Source organism: Hyperolius riggenbachi, chromosome 10 (genome assembly GCF_040937935.1).
Source record: "Hyperolius riggenbachi isolate aHypRig1 chromosome 10, aHypRig1.pri, whole genome shotgun sequence".
NCBI lineage: Eukaryota > Metazoa > Chordata > Amphibia > Anura > Hyperoliidae > Hyperolius > Hyperolius riggenbachi.
In genome coordinates, this window is record NC_090655.1 from 194,395,415 (window position 1) to 194,411,641 (window position 16,227).

At 43.0% G+C, this 16,227-nt stretch overlaps 1 protein-coding gene across 4 annotated transcripts in view; it reads left to right on the forward strand.

The window, feature by feature from the left end:
* The window catches only part of LOC137534141 (catenin delta-1-like), a 74,981-nt gene that overhangs the window by 30,467 nt on the left and 28,287 nt on the right, over positions 1–16,227 (forward strand). For all 4 annotated transcript variants that reach the window (XM_068255522.1, XM_068255519.1, XM_068255521.1 and 1 more), the window contains 7 exons: positions 2,640–2,705; positions 2,806–2,937; positions 3,036–3,454; positions 9,662–9,890; positions 12,057–12,279; positions 13,381–13,576; positions 13,690–13,807. In XM_068255522.1, the coding sequence (XP_068111623.1) occupies positions 2,640–2,705; positions 2,806–2,937; positions 3,036–3,454; positions 9,662–9,890; positions 12,057–12,279; positions 13,381–13,576; positions 13,690–13,807 (1,383 nt within the window). The remainder of the gene's footprint in view (positions 1–2,639; positions 2,706–2,805; positions 2,938–3,035; positions 3,455–9,661; positions 9,891–12,056; positions 12,280–13,380; positions 13,577–13,689; positions 13,808–16,227) is intronic.

A 16,227-nucleotide genomic window follows, 5' to 3' on the forward strand; every position in this document is an offset into this window, starting at 1 on the left:
ATGTGTGGTGGAAAACTAACACTGCACATCATTTTGAATACACCATTTCCACTGTCAAATATGGTGGTGGCAGCATCATGCTCTGGGGGTGCTTCTCTTCAGCAGGGACCGGGAAGCTAGTCAGAGTTGATGGGAAGATGGATGGAGCCAAATACAGGGCAATCTTGGAAGACAACCTCTTGGAGTCTGCAAAAGACTTGAGACTGGGGCGGAGGTTCACCTTCCAGCAGGACAACGACCTTAAACATAAAGCCAGGGCAACAATGGAATGGTTTAAAGCAAAACATATCCACGTTTTATGCTGGGGATACACTGTACGTTTCTGTACAGTGTATCGGCCAGCTGATTATATTTAGCTGGCACGATTATGCCGCTCGACCCGCGCCTGCTCGAATCCCGCCGGCGGACAATGGCAGGGAATCGAGCGGTGATAAGGAAACGCCGGCGGCAATCGATCCGCGTGGGCGAGCGGAGATGCGCCGGCATCGAGCCGCTGGCTCGATCCGGCGCATAGAACGTGCCGTGTATGCCCGGCATTAGAATGGCCCAGTCAAAGTCCAGATCTAAATCCAATCGAGAATCTGTGGCAAGATCTGAAAACTGCTGTTCACAAACTCTGTCCATCTAATCTGACTGAGCTGGAGCTGTTTTGCAAAGAATGGGCAAGGATTTCAGTCTCTAGATGTGCAAAGCTGGTAGAGACATGCCCTAAAAGACTGGCTGCTGTAATTTCAGCAAAAGGTGGTTCTACAAAGTATTGACTCAGGGGGCTGAATAATTATGCACACCCCACTTTGCAGTTATTAGTAAAAAATGTTTGGAATCCTGTATGATTTTCGTTCCACTTCTCACGTGTACACCACTTTGTATTGGTCTTTCATGTGGAATTCCAATAAATTTAAACATGTTTGTGGCAGTTATTTGACACAATGTGGAAAATTTCAAGGGGGCCGAATACTTTTGCAAGCCACTGTAATAAACTTCCTTAATGTGCAATTTAACGGCACTGTGACAAAGGTCATTCTGTTTTCTTTTAGTGCAAGTGAACAGAGGCGCTAATAGAGTAAAACAATGAGGTAAAAGTTTTAAAACATGGACATGGCAGTGGTGGATAACTAGCCACTCCAAAGGTAACTCGAAAACAAACGTGTTAAAGGGTATAACACAATTAAAATTTATTTATACACTCCACAATTTCACAACGCGTTTCTCGGGAGTGACCCCCACTTCTTCAGGCATTTCATCCACCACTGCCAAGTCCATGTTTTAAAACTTTTTTACCTCATTGTTTTACTCTATTGGCGCCTCTGATCACTTGCATTGATTGTTCATTTACCCTGGTGGAAGGGCGGAAAGCGTTATAAGTTTCTTCCTATCTGCAGAGAGCGACTTCTTATCCCTGAGTGGAGACAGCTTTAATCTCCCCACCTGCTGTCAGTGGTTGCCTAGGCGGTAACCCTGGTTTGTGAGTATTCTGATACATTTAGCCATAGACCCTGAACAAGCATACAGCAGATCAGGTGTTTCTGACATTGTCAGATCTGACAAGATTAGCTGCATGCTTGTTTCTGGTGTTATTCAAACACTTCTGCAACCAAATAGATCAACAGGGCTGCCAGGCAACTGCAGCCTCCATATTCCTCTCACTACAGTTGTCCTTTAAAAAGACTTCCCACCTGGCTATCTCCAGAAATGTTACTACACTTTGGGTTAAATGTGGGGTCGGCTTATCCATGAGTGATATGTGGGGCCACCCTATGTGGAGTGCACATTGGAAAGCCTAGCTATATGTCCTCACTGAGCTTCTATCCCTGTCAGCCTCTTCTTAACTTGCCACTAGACTGAGTACCAGGCTTGCTGCAGTCACATGACCGTGAGCTGGAAGCTCTAGTGGCCAGCAAGGAGAGGTAGCTATGCTTTTGCTGGCACGCTCTGCAGCAGGGATGTGCTTCCAATCCACAACAGGTGGAGGGTGGAGCTGGCTAATCTTTGGCCTCGTTTTAGGCTGGGGCTTACCCACATTGGTATATGGTGTTTCAGAGACCTTAACAGGCTCAGCCATTTTGTGAGAAGAAAAAAAGCTATCGGAAGGAATTCAGTACAAGAGCATTTTAGGCAAACCGCTCTCAAAATGTCACAGCCAATAAGTATAGTAGAATCCCTTTATAGTAAACTCCAAGGGACCAGGAAAAGTAGTTTGCTGTATCAGAATTAGTCATACATTTGTATATTTATACATACACATTTGCTGGGGACTGAGTTCACTGTATAAGAGTTTACTATAACAAGATTCTACTGTCTTGCTTTAAAATGGGATGATGCTGTAAATTTGAAAACTGTTGTACCAAAAGTGTATGAGGGGAGGGGGTAAACTGTGTTATACTTATACTCTTATACCTAGCAATTGGTGCTTGAGTGTTCACTTTGCAGTTCCATCCCACTTTTGCACGCAAACACACACTGTTTTGTTTTGTTTTCTTATGGGTGCTCCCAGATATTTGCAGTGGTACGATGTCCTCAGTCTGTATTGTCTGTATTACCTGTGTGACATAGACTTATAAGACTTGATCTTCTGCAAAGTAACTTGTTTGTTTTTTTTTGTTTTTGTTTTTTTTTTTCCTCTCTCTCTCTCTTTTTAGAACGGGAGAGTTGTTCAGCCCCAAGAGGGGCATTGGAAAAATTATTCAGAGTTGCATTCCTCGCAGGTGAGAAACATGGGTGTCTGGGATTTTCTAGATTAAGCAGTACAGAAGATTTGCTGTCTAAACATTTCCTAGAAGCTGACCTTTTGCTTAATTTCTGTAGGATCGGTCACCTGTGTATTCCCCTGGAAGAATGGATAATCATGGTCGCCCTGACGAGACTTATCCTCTCGATGATGATCCATCCTACATGTCATATAGTATGTCTGAGGAGCCCAGACACGGTGAAGTTCCTGTAAGTAGTGATCAGTGGTGAAAAACTGGTCTGTGTGTGTTCTGTATTGATCAAGCGTTACAGATTTATTTATTTATTTCTTCTCTGTGCACTTTTAGATAAAGCCTTCTGTTGGATATTCCCAGACATTAGATCGTCCTTACCGTGATATAGGTGGTGGTGGAGTGAATGCCTATACTACTGTACCCCGCAATTACCATTTCCGTGGTCCCGGAGCAGAACCTATTCAAATGGTTCAGCCTCAACAGCATCCTGGTTATAGCAGCTTGTCCAGGCCTAACAACCGCTACCGGACTGTGGAGCCATACAGAGGTCCTGGTTACGGCCCTCAGCCACAAGTCAGAGGACCTGGGTTCGGAGGTAGCCAGTCAGATCTGCTCTCAGCCCGGTATGTGTCAGAGGATGCTTATGGACTAGAGGATGATCGTAGAAGTCTTGGTGGCTATGTGGACGGGCCAGATTATTCCACGGCTGGACGGAGAGGTCCCAATGGAACTGATCCACGCAGAAGATTGAGGTAAGCTATCTTTGGCATGGAGATCATTTTGAAACTTCCATAGAGTTTGTTTTATAACAAGCTGTTAAAGAAAAGTGGTAATCCAAAACCTTTTTGTAAACAAATTTGTGTACATTCAAAAAATGCCATGGGTAAACTTGGGTGCAGGGTGAAGCTGAAAGATTGCTCACCCTACTCTACGTATGCTCCTACCTATTTTATATACCTGCAGTATATTTGGTAGTAAAGACCATAGCACGCTGGAGAGCAATAAAACTCGAAAGGAATTCCGAGGTGAGACAAGTGTAGTAAACAGTGTACATACTTGTAAAGTTAATGTTATCCAGATGAGGACTCCATCCCCTGCTGCTCAGTTTGTTTTGTACAAGGAGTTGAAGAATCCAGCCGCCTGCCAGTGGGCTGGGTTTGCAGCGTAGTTTACTCTGCACTGACATGGGGGCACTTTTAAATCTTACATTTCTACTTTAAAGAGGTGACCTGTGACATGAGCTAGATGTGGATGTACAGTGCCAAGCACACAAATAACTAGGCTGTGTTTTTTTATTTTCCTTTCTCTGCCTGAAAGAATTAAAATCAGAAATACAAGTTACCGTTTCTGTCCGGGTCGGGACTGGGTCAGACTATAGCATAACCCTCACTGATAAGTAATTGCAGCCATAAAATACTTTCCTGTCAGAAAATGGCTTCTGAACGCATACAGGATCAATAATTCATAGATTTGAGCTCTGACATACTTCAATGAAGGTGTCATTGAGCAGAGACAACAAAACATTACAAACTTAAACTAGATTTAAATATAATCTAAAACTGTGGGTATCTAAAGGCATTTTTAGGAGGACGATAGATACAATTGTTTTCTCATCAGTTTATTTTCACCTCGGACGTCCTTTAAAGAGAACCCGAGGTGGGAATTACTTTTACTATTGGGGCACAGAGGCTGGTTGTGCGCACTAAGACCAGCCTCTGTTGCCCCATCGTGTGCCTCCATGTCCCCCCTGCTCGCCGCTATACCCCCCGCATTGCTGGCTGTGTCGCCAGCTCAATGTTTACCTTGCGCTGTCAGTCAGCGCCGCTCCCCCGCCTCCTCCGCATCGGCGCCACCCGCCGCGTCACTTCCCTCCTATCAGCGGGAGGGAAGGGACACGGGCGGGTGCGCCGATGCGGAGGAGGCAGGGGAGCAGCGCTGACTGACAGCGCAAGGTAAACATTGAGCTGGCGACACGCTGCGTGTCGCCAGCAATGCGGGGGGTATAGCGGCGAGCAGGGGGGACATGGAGGCACACGATGGGGCAACAGAGGCTGGTCTTAGTGCGCACAACCAGCCTCTGTGCCCCAATAGTAAAAGTAATTCCCACCTCGGGTTCTCTTTAAGTACTACAATACAAACGTTCTTGGCAATAGAAGACACCAAGTGGCAATATTGCAAAGATCATAGAGTAGACATTATTTTAGAAGGCATGATGTACAGTTCAAACGTAGTCATGTGCCTTTTTCAACACCAACCAGCTTAAATAACCAGAAGAGTCTTGGCTCAATATAGAGCTCTACCCCCATCTACAGCGCCTATTATGGTAGTAATGGTCCCGCATAATTATATCATTGTATATAATGTTAAATTTAAAAGGCCATAGAGAATAAATACAATTTCCTACCTCAAAGTATAGAGGTTAAAAATTCTAAAAAGTCCCTGGTATCTAGGGACTACGATAACCTGGCATCTAGGCATTCCAGTCAGTTGAAGTAAAATCTGTAGGAATCTATAATGAATTACATTAAACCATTAATAGGAATTGGTGACACAGAACTTGTAGTTGTCTGACACACGTTTTGTGGTCTTCGGCTGCTTCCTCAGAGGTCCGCCAGGTTGTAATTATTATATATAATTTTATTCATATAACAAACTAAACTAAATCCCAGAAGGTTGAAAGAAACCACCAAAGACAGTGATATAGTATTGTTAAGCAAGATGGCTGCAAAGGCAGTATATAGTGACTTTGTACCCAATTCTTATTTTTTTTTCTTTTTCAGTGTGTATGTTTGATATTCTATGCAATCAAAAAGAACCGCACACCTATATTGGAGTGGTGCTGCAGCCAAGCAGCATGAATCCAAGAATCAGAAGAAATGTCCACACACTGTCTTATTGGGAACAACCTCCGTTTATTGTCCCATTGCGCGCACACACAAATAACATTGTCGGCTAAACCGACAATCGCTTTTATGCCTTGATAAAGGGGACCTACCAGGCCCCGAAACTATCGTCTGTTTAGCTGACTTAATGATTTGTGTGTGCGCAATGGGACAATAAACGGAGGTTGTTCCCAATAGGACTGTGTGAACCTTTCTTCTGATTCTTTCTTTGTTGATGTTCTGTCACCATTAAAATGAAAGTACCATAGACAAGACACAGAACATTTTATATTGCGCTTTTCTCCTGTTGGACTCAAAGCGCCGGAGCTGCAGCCTCTAGGACATGCTCTATATGCAGTAGCAGTGTTTGGGAGTCTTGCCCAGGGTCTCGTTACTGAATAGGTGCTCATACTGAACAGGGAGCTGAGGTTCAAACCCTGGTTTCCTGTGCCAGGCAAAGCCTGTAACCATTACACTATCCAGCCACTGCACCATAACCATTACAAATGGTCGATTTCTTTCCCACATTGTATGCGACTTTCCCTTTCTTCTATTAACTTCCTTACCGGTAATCCCGAGTCAGGCTTGGGCTGGAAATCCGCAGCTCGGAGCACTAACCCCGAGCTGGATCCATGGGAGGTGTGTAATGTGCAGGGCTGCCATGGATCTATCTAGCGGTATAATTTTTATGGTCTAGAAGCTTGTGGAAAAAATTGCACCGCTTTAAGACAAAATCTGGACGTATTCATACTGCTACGAAGGTTAAATACATGTTCCTGAATTGGAATTGCACTTTGCTATCAAATTTTTAGTTGCTTACAACATGAGCTCTTAAAATGTACCTAAGGCAAAATTAAATGTATAGCTACTTGTTTTTTTTGGGTTTTTTTGAGACACTACTTGTGGCTTGTCTCCCCTCTGTACTGCTTCTGTAGCCCCTGTCCACAACTGTCTGTACATTTTGTGCGCTCTTAAAGGGACACTTAAGTCAAAAAAAAAAAAAAAAAGTTTTACTCACCTAGGGCTTCCAATAGCCCCCTGCAGCTGTCCGGTGCCCTCGCCGTCTCCCTCCGATCCTCCTGGCCCCGCCGGCAGCCACTTCCTGTTTCGGTGACAGGAGCTGACAGGCTGGGGACGCGAGTGAGTCTTCGCGTTCCCAGACACATTAGCACCCTCTATGCTGCTATATGGTATATGATATATGCTATAGTAGCATAGATGGCGCTATTGTGGCCAGGAATGCGAAGAATCACTCGCGTCCCCAGCCTGTCGGCTCCTGTCACCGAAACAGGAAGTGGCTGCCGGCGGGGCCAGGAGGATCGGAGGTAGACGGCGAGAGCACCGCACAGCTGCAGTGGGCTATTGGAAGCCCCAGGTGAGTAAAACTCATTTTTTTTGTTTGACTTAAGTGTCCCTTTAATGGATTATGTTCAGGATCTGCTGTACACATACACAGCAGCTGTGATTGTGTCCTGGGCGTGCATTGTTTAGAAACATTAAAGGGAACCTAAACTGAGAAGGATATAGATTTTTCATTTTAAAATACCAGTTGCCCGACTCTCCTGCTAATCCTGTGTCTCTAATACTTTCAGCTACAGCCCCTCAACAAGCATGCAGATCAGGTGCTCTGACTGAAGTCAGACTGGATTAGCTGCATACTTGTTTCAGGTGTGTGATTCAGCCACCACTGTAACCAGAGATTATCAGGACTGCCATGCAACTGGTATTGTTCAAAAGGAAACTTCCATATCCCTCTGTTTAGGTTCCCTTTAAGACCACATGCCCATTATTCTTGCTATGGCTTCTACACATATCCACGTTGGAGCACACAAAGAGGGTATGCAGAGTTGATAGGACTTGGGCTATAGTGGCAGCACAGAGTGGTGGCTGGCCACGAGTAGGTGCCATTGAGTGTATAAGCAGTGATGTATAACACTTTTTTTTTTTTTTTTTTTTTTTTTTTTTTTTTTTTCTCCCCCTCGCCTCAGGTTTTGAGGCCCCTTTTTACACTTGCCTTGCAAGTGTGTGTGTGTAGTGTTAATCTGTTTTATCGCAGGGTAACACCAACAGTAATGCAAAGCAGCGAGGCCTCGCACACTTACTGCATCGCATTGTGCTGGAAAAGTCCAAAAAGCTGCTGCAAAATCGACAGCACGCTACCGTCGGACTTCTACAGTGGTGTTAGAAGTGATGAAAGCCAATGGGCGATGCAGAAGTTTTAAATGTGTTGGCGATGGTGCAGCACGCACGAAATAAAAAGGCAACCCGGGAATCCGTGACATTCTTCCTCTCCCGCAGGGAGTATATCACTGGGCGAGGGTCGTGTGAGGGGGCTGCGCTCTCCATATGACCCTGTTGGTGCACTCTGCTGCAGGAACATATGAATGACTTTTCATGCGATGGGGCAGAGCATCGCACAGCAAACGCACTGGCCAGCTGTAAAACTGGCTTTTAAAGCAAAGATCTCCTCTTTGAACCGCGTACAGAAATCCGCATCCATTTTCAATGCGGATAAGTGTTCCACATATGCGTTTTTAAGCAAAAATATGCGTTGCGATTTGAAAACTGCTTAACATGTCGCATGTTTGCTGGGTAATCTACTTTTGTAACGCAGATTATATGAGGCCCCATTGACTTACATTCACTGCAATTCACATCCAGATCCCACCTGCATGCAAAAAACTGCAGCATTCCATCCAGATTTTTTCTGCACTGCATTGCATCCAAAAATTCGCAATGAATGGAAATCGCTCCAGTCACTAACGTGTTGCATTTTTGATGCTGAAATTCGAATGCGGAATCCGCGTGTAGTGGATATTGGACCTTAAATGGCTTGAAAGGTCATATAGCGGTTTTTAAAAGCCTCAGTTGGGTACATTTTTTTTTTTTTTTTTTTTGTACATTTTAGGTCCATACATATTTGGGCAGGGATTTCCCCCCCCCCCCCTTGTATTGGTTCTGTAAATGAAACCAATTCAGATGCAGTTGAAGTGCAGAGTTTCAGCTTTAATTCAGTGGGATGAATACAATTTCATAAAAATGCAAGACCTTTCTGTTGACTAATAACCCTGATTAGTCTTATACCTCTACTGCCTTGAGTTACAGTGAACCCAATAAATGTTTGGGGTTTGCGCTCCACTCTGCAACAAATAAGTTGTATGTACTCTACAGTTTGTTGTACCAGCCACTTGTCTGGCATGGTGGTAATTAAACTGCTGCATTCAATAAATTTTATCTTAAAAAAAAAAAAACTAAAAAAAACAGAAAAAAAAACTTGGGACCGGAAGGTCCACAAACTAAAAGCAACTGAAAGGTGGTGCAATAAAGGCCATGCAGAGCATTAAAAAGAAGGAATCCCAGCATCTGGTGATGTCCATGAGTTCAAGACTTCAGGCTATCATTGACAGCAAAGGGTTTACAACCAAGTGTTAAAAATAAGCTCTTTTTTTTTTAAATTTAATTTGTCCAGTTACTATTAGGCCCCTGAAGTGAGTGGATCATGTTAAAAAAAATGCTTTAGTTGCCTCACATTTTTGTGCAATAATTTTGATCACCCCATTAAAATAAAGTTGAGTCTGCTCTTCAACTGCATCTGAGTTGTCTCCATTTAATATTCATTGGGCATGATTCAAAAAGCTTTTTCACCTGTTTTTCCTTTGTCACCTTATGTATGTTGCATTTTTAAGCTCCCAAAGAGCAAAAATATAATTAAGGCAAGAAAAGTAATATTGAAATCTAGAACCACTTACTTTGAGTGATGATTTTGCTTGTAAATGTGTCGGAAGGTTTTTTTTTTTTTTTTTTTTTTTTTTTTTAATCAGTTTAGGTGATAAGTCATGTATGAAGTTTTTGTGAATAGAGCATATTGTGGTAATATACAGAACCAAAATTAGAATAAAAATGGTCTCTGTCCAAATATTAATGTATAACTGTATGTCCTACCTGATAACACCCCAGTATCTTCAATATCTGTGTGTTGGGAAGCATTTTAGCTATGGAGATATCACATGTAGAAAGTTTTAATATCACTTTAACGTTTGTGTTGTGTCCGTCCCCACCCACCTTTCTCTCTTCTAGGAGTTATGAGGATCAACTGGCTGATCATTATGGATCCTCTTTGCCTCCATCTGGGAGTCTTTCCAGCCTTGGACCTGCTCCTTTGACTGTGGCACCCAGTGGCCCTTGGCGGCAGCCGGAGCTCTCAGAAGTTATTGCTATGCTGAGTTACACTCTGGACGCTGTGAGACTGAATGCAGCTGCCTACTTGCAGCACCTCTCCTACCGTAATGAGGACGTCAAGAAAGAGGTTTGTGTCTTTCAGCTACGTTTAGGCAAGGGATGGTGTGATATAACTGAAGCATAAATGGAGCTATTTCAATACTAAAATTTGGTCATGCAGAAAACTCTCAGATTTTATTGACTAGATCTCCTTAAACTTAAATTGAAAAAGTGTGCTTAGGCACAGATGAAATTTGTATAATTGACCAATAATTATAAATTATCAAAATTAAGCATTTAAAGTGACCCTGAACACAATTTAAAATGCCATACTGAACTTACCACTGGTTGACTGAAACCATTTGTCGTGTGTGTGTGTGTGTGTTTTATTTTTGTTTTTGTTTTTTGTTTTATCACAATCCTTACACAAACTACCCAATGAATGGCTACAGCCAACCATGAGTGAAATACAAGGTCTTGTGTTATCATTCCTATTCTATGGAAAATGGCTAAAAAATTATAAATTCTAACAGGGTGTGTGAATTTATTAGCACAACTGTATATTTGATTAATATGGATTGGGGGTTAAAAAAATGTTGGACTTTTTTTATTTTTTATTGCTGGCTGAGTCCCTACAACAATCTTGCTTGTCCCTGGGATCTCAAAGGGCCCTTTCACACCAGAGGGCTTTTTCGGCGTTTTAACGCCACAGCCGAAGTTGGCGTTTTTCCTAGGTAAAATGAAAGTCCATAGACTTACCTTTCACACTTAACTTTTGGAACGCTGCGTTTTGAAGCTCCCAGGAGCTTTTTTTAGGGCTGACCGCTGCGTTTTTCAATACAATTGATACTAATGTATTGGCGTTAAAACGCCTTAAACGCTTTGAAAACGCCTTAAAAACGCCAGCAGCCAAAACGCAGCATTTTATCCTTTTACTGCTGCCTGTAGTGTGAAAGAGCCTAAAGGAACCTTGTGGCTTTCATTTGAAGACTGGCCAACAGTAGAGACCAGTTGTGCATTCTTAGTCCTTACCAATGCTTCACTTTGTGACAATCCCCTGATCTGTGATCCTAAAGGGGTTATTTCAAAACTACTCCAGACTCAAGTGAGCAAAATTACTTTACCATAATTTCATTGCTAACTAGTAGCTGTATCAAAGCTGAATTTCAGGATGAAAAATGTAGGTTTGGTTGTTGCATTTAAGAGGTTAAAACTTGAAGAGAAAAATTTTTTTTTCATTGCCCTGTATCTATTTTTGTGAGTACAATGGAAAACCTCACAGACGGAGACTCAAGATGGCAATAAAAATCTGAGGTTTTTAGCCAGCTGAGTAGTCCAAAAGTACTGCATCTGCCTGTGAAGCACAAGGTCTTAAGTTTGACTCCTGAGTTAATCCTGAAGTTTAAAAACCAGTGGGAAAAAAAAGCTTTGTTTGGGATATTGTGCAAAGGAGTTAAAACTTCAAATATATTAGCAATTACATATTAGTAAAGGTATAATACTGTTCTTGATGTTCACTTTAGCCTGGAATTGTAAACATTTCTTTGACTCCTACCAAGCCGTTCTCTTAAAGTGCATTCCTGGTCACAAAAATAGGTTATTGCGTTTCATGAGCCTAAACTGAAATCCATTATTTTGCTACATCCTGAAATGTTTGAGCACCTTCGTTCAGTTTCTGTCATTTTTTAAAACATCTGGGTCAGAGATGCTCTATTGACTTCATTTCAGCACTGTAGTTTAAACTTTCTCAGCATCTTTGCTTGTGGTGCAAGTTATTTGTTTTTTCGAAAAAGCAGCAGTCGGTTGGAAAGGGGTAAGGAAAGAGTATACTCTACAAAAAAATACTCTTTGCAGTAGGTGAGGGACGGGAATACAAAACATTCTGGCAAATGATCTATATACGTAAAAGCTGAACTTCAAGCCCATATAAGTGAAGTTAACTTCACCAACCAAACCGCAAACCTAAGTGGGAAAATGGGTTTGGAATAAGGAGCATCTTGAGGTTCTCAGATGACCAAATCCTAAATTATTATTTTTTTTTTTTTAATTCTGGTTTTCAAGGTGGTTAAATAACACAAACATATATTTGCCTGCTTATCAGTCGGAAAGTCTTATAATGCCTGCATCCTTTTTTTTGTTTGTATTTATTTTTTTGTTCCTAAACTTTCTAAACACCCGCCCCCACCCACCCAATCAGCGAATCAGTTTTGCAGGGTGAACTGATGACCCTGACATTGTGTTTCTCTGTTTTCAGGTTTGTCGCTTACGAGGAATACCTCCCCTTATCAGTCTTTTGGAGGATCCTCGAGCTCCTGTCAGACTTGCTGCATGCGGGGCTCTTAAAAATCTCTCTTACGGTCCTGCAAGAGAGAACAAAATGGCAGTAAAAAACTGTGATGGAGTGCCTGCTTTGGGAAGACTATTGCGCAGGAGAGGAGAAGGGCGAGAAGGGAGAGAGATGGCAGAGTGTGTCACTGGTAAGCTACAACATTTGCATTGGTTTCAAGGATACCTGCATTAATTTAAACATAATCTCTGAAACATATGAATTGTTTGATCAGTAAACAGGGGTTAATTGGGGGGTGGGTCTTTTAATATTTGACTGTCTAGTCATCCATTTGTCCATGAGTTGTGTGTTTTTTTTTGTTTTTTTTCCATTTGCATGCATAACCTTTCTTCTTTCTACCTCCATCCTATTCATCTAATTAGATCTGAATTGTGAATAGCATATTCATTAAATGAATTGTGTGAAAAGCCCTGTCTGTGAACTTGGCCATAAATTGATAGCAATAGACTTGCAATGTTACAGCTCCCAAAGATGCCTGATCGGCTTAGCCATAGCACCCCTTCTCATAAGTGTTACTTTTAATACAAATGGGTGCTGAGCGAATTTGCAGCCAGGTGGAATCCGCTGTCACTGAGGCTGACTGTGTTGCTCCAATTACTCTTCCACTGCTGTCTTGCTCTGCAATAAAATACATGTACTACAATAAAGGCAATATTGTAGCAGAAAATGCATGTAGCTCATCATTTTGCCCTCAGCTACTCCCTCACATTCATAGTAGTGCAATAAAATACATTAAGACAGGGTTAGGCTCCCTGCACACTGCATGCGATTCCGATTTTCGTTTTACATCCCTTTTTTTTTTTTTTTTTTTTTTTTTTTTATCGTTAATGCATGCTGTGGTTTTTTTGTGGTTTTCTGTTGATGGCATTCAGGGAAAATTCGAATCTGATTTTGACAACTGGAATCGCAAATCAGATTTGCAGTGTGCAGGGAGCCTTCTAGTTACATGCTACATCCTTGGGTATGCTTCTGACACTCACAAATTACTCCCTCTTGAGGCAGCTTTTTGCCCACATCCATTTTCTCTGTGCTCATACGTAACAGAGAAAGATCTGATTCGGAGGACTGCAGACCATAGTGTCAGAAAATAGCTCCATCCTACTTCTTTGCATGGAAGGAGAACAAACTTGGTATTTGAGACCTAGTCTTAACAAAATAAGATTACCCTAATAGATGTTTTTCTAATAGTTTAAAACACGCCTTCATATTTTTTATCCTTCAAACTGCATAGGCACTTTGTGGAACTTGTCTTCACTGGACTCTATCAAAATGGAACTTGTGGATCAAGCGCTGTACACATTGACTCAGGAGATTCTAGTACCCTTTTCTGGATGGCATAAAGAAGGTGGAGCAATTAATTCTGAAGATGGCAAATCCCAGCATATTGAGTGGGAACCAGCTCTGATTAATACAACAGGTTGTTTGAGGTGAGCATACAAAAGCCTGGTGTCTGGCTGAGTTTACCAAAGCATTTTCTTTACAGTATAATTTGCAGGTAAATTGGCTGATATATCACGTCACATCAAAAACTTTATTTTAGGAATATATCTTCTGAACGTTCTGAAGCGCGCAGGAAAATGAGAGAGTGCGAGGGGCTGGTTGACTCTGTGGTTTACATACTTCGATCAGAAGTTGGTCATGGGCAAGTTGACAGCAAGGTACTTTTGAGCACAGTTACTTTACTACCGCAGTGTTTCCCCAGATTTTTTTTGTTCCAGTTGGGTGGCATGTAAAAGCCAGGTGGGGCGAGATGAGAGAATTCATGGTTGGCGCTTCTCTGCTTACAGCAGAGGAGGAGGTGAGCAGATGACAGCCGGGTGCTCACCAAAACTGGCCGGGTGGAGCACCCAGCTAAAAGAGCCTGGGGAGAACACCGTATGTATCTAAATACTACAAAAACATTTGACATGTTCTTTAGGGCTAATTCATACTGCAAGCATTTCCTTGTATATACACTGCTTCAAGACTCTAGTAAAACACAAGGACATTGTAAATTCTTCTGGTTTTCATGCAGCTTGTTTACTTTACAAGCTTGGTGCTGGCTCTTCTAAAGGTTCTACTACAAGCATTATTAGAAAAAGTATACCGCGTTAGGCCCGGTTCACATTAGCGGTGGCTATCCGGAATAGCCGTGCCGGAGCCGCACCGCATGCTGGCCGGACGAAACGGACGCACGGCATAGCAATGTAAGTCTATGCCAGGGTTCACATGTGTCCGTTTCGTCCGGACCGGATCCGGACTCCGGTGTCCGTTCCAACATGCGCTATTTTTTGGTCCGGCTCCTCCGGCAGCCGTATCCGGGGCGGAGCCGGACTGCACCATCCGGCCAATGGAAACCAATGAGAACCGGAGAGCGCACAACACACTGGCAAAAAATCCGGATGTTCTACCCCACTTCCTATGCGGATTTTTGCGGCGATATTGGCTGGGGACACATGGGCAAGCATTTTGGAGTGGAGCAGCACAGCTGGATCCGGATCCGGAGATGTTGGCAGCATGTCGGAGGTGGAGGTGAGTGCTAAACAGCAGAGGGCCTGATTCCACAGGTCCCCCTTCTGCTGACCTCCCAGACCCCAACATTTTTTTTTTGTTTTTATACAGGTTGTAAAACTCTTTAAGAATCCGGATCCGGACCGCAACCGTGTTCATACCGCACGGAAACCGTATGCAACCGGACCGGATCCGGACAGGAACCGTACGGTTCAGGTCCGATCCGGCTCCGGTGCGGTCCGGACATCCGGTGCGGTTTTTGCAAAACCGCAAGTGTGAACCGGCCCTAAGGCTTGTACTGTGAACCCTCCACAATGAGAGCGATTAAATATTCGTCCTAAAATTTAACTAGAGCTTTAAAGCGCTACTTAAAGTGAACCTGAGATTAATTAAAAGTAAAAATACATACCTGGGGCTACCTCCAGCCCCCTTCGGCCTGATCAGTCTATCGCTATCCTTCTCCACCCCCTGGATCCTCTTCAATCCTCCCAGTAACTTGGGCACACTGTGCAGCTGGGAGCGTTCTGCACCTGTGCAGTTGTACGCGCAGAACGCTCTCAGCCACCGAAGCAGGGTGTGTGCGACCGGGTTGCCCATGTGCAGTAAGCCTCCAACTCTTTTACCGGGAACCATAGCGGAAGAACCAGGAGGTGGAAGACTGCAGCGGCGAGGGACTGATCAGGCCAACGGGGGCTGGAGGATGCCCCAGGTATGTATGAACTTTCTTTTAATTCTCAGGTTCACATTAATGGAAAGACTCACTCGCAGTGTGAATAAGCCCTTGTGCTATCTCTCAAATTCTTAATGGTGGTTACATTTGTGTACAATTCTGGAACCTCGCAGTCCACTATTGAAAGGTATTGTCCTGCACTTAATCAGGCTTTCATCCTTTCAGGTTAGAGATGATCTTCCTGTGAATTCATGCTTTTTACAATCCTGGCTTTTTTTTTTTTTTTTTTTTTTTTTTATATTCCAAAAAGAAGCTATAAATGTGAATTTAGCAAGAGCTTTGAGAAACTGGTAGCTGATTTTTTGCCAGCCAAGTCTACCGAAATGCTAGGATTTAGTTTTGGATACTAACCAGTGTTGCCAACTCATCCCTTTAATTACTGACACATCTAAGTTATACAGGTTCTGGGGCTACTTATACATAATCAGTGCCTTAACTGCATCTACCTAGCCACGAAACCTGTATAATTCATACGTGTCAGTAATTAAAGGGATGAGTTGGCAACACTGATACTAACCTCCGTGAATTCCCAATGTGGCCACTTGATAAACTTGCATCTTCGGTCAGAACATGGCAGTACATTTTCATCATGTGGCACATGATAGACCGCTACTTCAAGCCGTACAAAACTAACAGGGCAACGCTTATGCTGGGTACACACTGAGATTTTCTGGCCGATTTACTGTCAGGTCGATTATTTCCAACATGTCTGATTTGCTTTCCGATCGACTTCCTATTAACCACCCTGGCGTTCTGATAAGATCGCCAGGGAGGCTGCGGGAGGGTTTTTTTTAAATTAAAAAAAAACTATTTCATGCAGCCAACTGAAAGTTGGCTGCATGAAAGCCCACTAGAGGG